At 44.9% G+C, this 3,555-nt stretch overlaps 1 protein-coding gene across 1 annotated transcript in view; it reads left to right on the top strand.

Annotated features, from left to right (window-relative positions):
- Positions 1–215: 215 nt before the first annotated feature.
- Positions 216–3,555, top strand: part of CEP120 (centrosomal protein 120) — a 70,208-nt gene continuing 66,868 nt past the window's right edge. Inside the window, exons 1-2 of the mRNA XM_023529605.1 lie at positions 216–599; positions 751–865. Of these exons, the coding sequence (XP_023385373.1) occupies positions 362–599; positions 751–865 (353 nt within the window). The 5' untranslated portion in view covers positions 216–361. The remainder of the gene's footprint in view (positions 600–750; positions 866–3,555) is intronic.

The following is a 3,555-nucleotide window of genomic DNA, read 5'->3' as shown; positions in this document are numbered from 1 at the left end:
AGCGTGAAAGGGCGGGAGGCAAAGCAGGCTGAGGGGCGTTCTATCCTCGCCTGCCCTGGTCTCTATCACCCTTTGTCCTCCAGCCTTCCCGGGGCACTGGGCCTGCGGGCCTGGTTGCTAGGCGGAAGCGGGGCGCGGCGGCGGCCGCTGCGGCTGCCGGGGCGTTTGAAAAGCGGCTACGCAGGCGGCAAAAGGTCTTCAGGCGGCGGGCTCGCCTGTACCTGCAGCCGGGCTGGGTCGGGTGGCGGAGCGGCTTTTGTCTTGAGTTTGGGCAGGGTTAGGAGCTAGGCTGGCGGCCCGGGGCAGGGGAGCCGGGAGCGCTGCAGGCGGCGGGGGAACCGGGCCGCAGAGCTGGGTCCGGATGTCAGGGGCCAGGAGCGGGCGCTGGGGGCCCCGCCGGGGGTCGCGGGCTAGCCGAAACTCACCTGGCTCCCTCTTCCCGCCAGCAGACCCCGCCTGCGGGCCGCAGACTGCGACCATGGTCTCCAAGTCCGACCAACTACTCATCGTCGTATCCATCCTAGAAGGTGAGCGGCCCAAGACTTGGTTTTGCAGCTACTGCTTCGTGAACTTTAACAGTGGTGTGAGAGCGAGGTTTTGTGAACCTTGAGAACTTTGTCATCTTTGTATTTGTGGTCCCCAAAGCCTTGTTCAAAGTTGTATGGAGCGAGGTCTGTTAGGCAATTGATTTAAAACTCTCTCAAGGGTGTATGAGCGCTGTTAACGATAGGTGGTATTTAGCGTGACTAGTCGTAGCCCCCGAGAATGTAGGAAAAAACGATTTCCATCAGAAGCAGCATGTCAATGACTTTATATATCAGCTGAAAGTGCGCCTGGAAAGCACGTTCTGTTCAGCGACCTCCCGGTAACACCGTTTGCAAGAATTTTCCTTTGAGTCGAATACATGTTTCCTGCAATTTCAGAGTATTGCGGAGGCCATTGCCGTTATGAGTCTTGATGGAGTACTTAGAGGACTACCAGTTGATTAGAGGGTCTGTTATAGACACCTTGAAGTTTGTCGATTGACATTTGCTTATTGGAGACTCATTGAGTGCCAGGCACAGTGCGGTGAATGTTAAGTATAAAACAATACTAGTTTTAAAAGCCAAGGGTATAACATGGAGAATGTGTCAACCAATAATTCATCAACTTGAGGAAGAGGGAATGACCACCTTTGGGGCAGCTGGGGGAAGTTTCCCAGAGAAGGTGACATTTATTTGGATCCTAAAGGACGATTATGAACTTGTCAGGTGAAAAAAGGAAGGAAGGGCATTCCAGGCAAAGGGAAGCGCAAAGAGCACTTAATGTATGGAAAAGCAAGGCATGTTCTGCCATTGCTTAAATTCAGTGTGGCGGGAGAGCAGACTACAGGAAAGTGGTGGGAGTAGGAGTTGATAGGTAAATAGAGGACAGGTTATGAATAACGTTCAAGAAGGAGCCCTGTCGACTAGGTCAGAGGCATGGCCGGCTTCCCCTCACCCCACTTTTTTGCAGGTGAGAGGAAAGTAAACATTATAAACCTAATTGTTGAGTTTTGGAACAGTAGAGTGACTAGAAGCCATCAAAGAATTGGGACATTTTTAACTGTTAGATTGCTGATTTTTTAAAGACAGAGGACTGAAATCTCATTTTGTTAACAAAAGCTTTTGGACTTAGAACTGTGCCCTATTTTTTGAGGAAATGGAATTATGAACCACTCTTTCTCTATAAGTATGTAGGGTTTTGTCTACTTGGGAAGATGAAATGTGCAGGGCATGAAATGTGCAGGGCATGAAAGATGAAATGTTGGGACGTATTAAAAATATGTGATACGGGCTGTAAAAATAGATTTTGGAGGTGGATGGGGATGATGGCTGAAGCATCCTGAATGGTAAGTAAGCTCTAGGTAGTTGTCCATTTCAGGTGATTGGATAATCCAGGTCAATGTGGGCATGAGCACAGTGGGTGGAACACTGAAGAGGCCAGCAGGATAACCAGGGTAGAGGAAGATGAATATTTAGGAATGTTGTGGTAAGAAGTAAACATGTATATCTAGAGTGAATAGGCCTGGGAGGCTCTCGAAAGCCAAACAGTTTAATGTTCTAAATAATAGGGAGGCGGCACATATTCCTAAGTAGGATAAACTTTTTTGCCAGTTTAGTAGCACTATGCAGGGAAGAGAGCCTGGAGTCAGAGATGTCAGTTGGGTGTTGCCACAAACATATCTAAAACTAGCCTATGGTCCTCCCTCCAAACTGTTCCTCACCTTGTGTTTGTATTTCTATTCATCATAACCATGCTGTTGTCTCAAGCCAAGAACCTGGGAGTCATCGTCTTCCTGGATTCCCTCTCCATCCCCAACTTCCAAATTGTCACCAAGTGTTATCGATTTTAATTTTAAAATAATAGCAAGTATAAACTTTAAATGAATGAGTTTCCATTGTGAGTGCCCTGTTGTGGGGCCCTCATCATCCATTTGATCTATTGTAATCTTTTCAGTAGTGTGTTTCATAAATGTTTTCTTTCTTTCTAGAAAACACCTATTGTCCATGTCACTACCCGGAGATACACTTTCTGAAATGCAAATCTAATTTTCTTAAAATCATGCAGTGTCCTCAAGGATAATGTCTATACTTCTTAGAATAGCATACCCTTACGGTAGACCACTTGCATGCCTTTTCAGTCTCATCTTCTTCCTGTCATCTGTTCCCAGTCCTTAAACTATATTAAGCTGCTTGCAGTTTCTTGACTGCACTTCTAGAAGTGCCCATTATTCAAAAGAAAACGATTGGGTTTCTACCATTAGCAAAATTTGAGCTATGTACTAGATTTTAAGGATGAAAAAGATAGGATTTATGTACTCAAGGTATTCCTTATCTTTGGGACAAGGCAGGGCACGTGTTTATTTCACTCTGTAGCCTCTGTTCTTATGCTTATTGGACATTATAGTTATGATAGCTTGAAAAATGCAGGGTTTGCTTTTTTTTTTTGGCATGTGAAATTTATTTGGGGAACCTAATGATCTTTTAGAGCAGCTGTAAATGAGGTCCATAGAGAAACCTCTGTGAGTGCCGATTGGGAGAGTGCTAACTGGCCATGTGTGGCAACTTTTTTAACTAGGAAGTTTCAATGAGAGCCTCAGGTGAAACTCACAGGTTTGCAATCAAAGTCTTTCTGACCAGCTTAATTCCTAACTAAGCTTGTACCAGGGTAAGTAGCAGCAGGGATGTATTTACTTAGCAGTGGTTAAAACTTACTAAGAGCCCCCTCACCAGACCTATAAACTGGTTTTTCCTTAGTTCTTAAGCTTTCTATTTTAAGTTTGTTTCTTTCCATCAGACTTTCTGTTCCTTAAGGGAAAGTACTCTGTTCTACTCTTTTTGCCTCCCATAATCTGACATAATACCTGACTCTGAATATGCCTTCTGTAAACGGTGAAGAAAATGGGCTCAGGCAGTACAAATGAAGCGATGTGTAAATAGAATATTCTAATATTTCTTGCAAATGTACGTCGTCCTTGAGAATAAAATGAATGAATACATGTGTTTATTTTTCTTTAGCTAATTTGCAAAGTTT

This window comes from Pteropus vampyrus, unplaced genomic scaffold, assembly GCF_000151845.1.
Source record: "Pteropus vampyrus isolate Shadow unplaced genomic scaffold, Pvam_2.0 Scaffold39, whole genome shotgun sequence".
Lineage (NCBI taxonomy): Eukaryota > Metazoa > Chordata > Mammalia > Chiroptera > Pteropodidae > Pteropus > Pteropus vampyrus.
The sequence above is the reverse complement of the archived record's forward strand: the minus strand, read 5'-3'. Positions and strand labels throughout refer to the sequence as shown.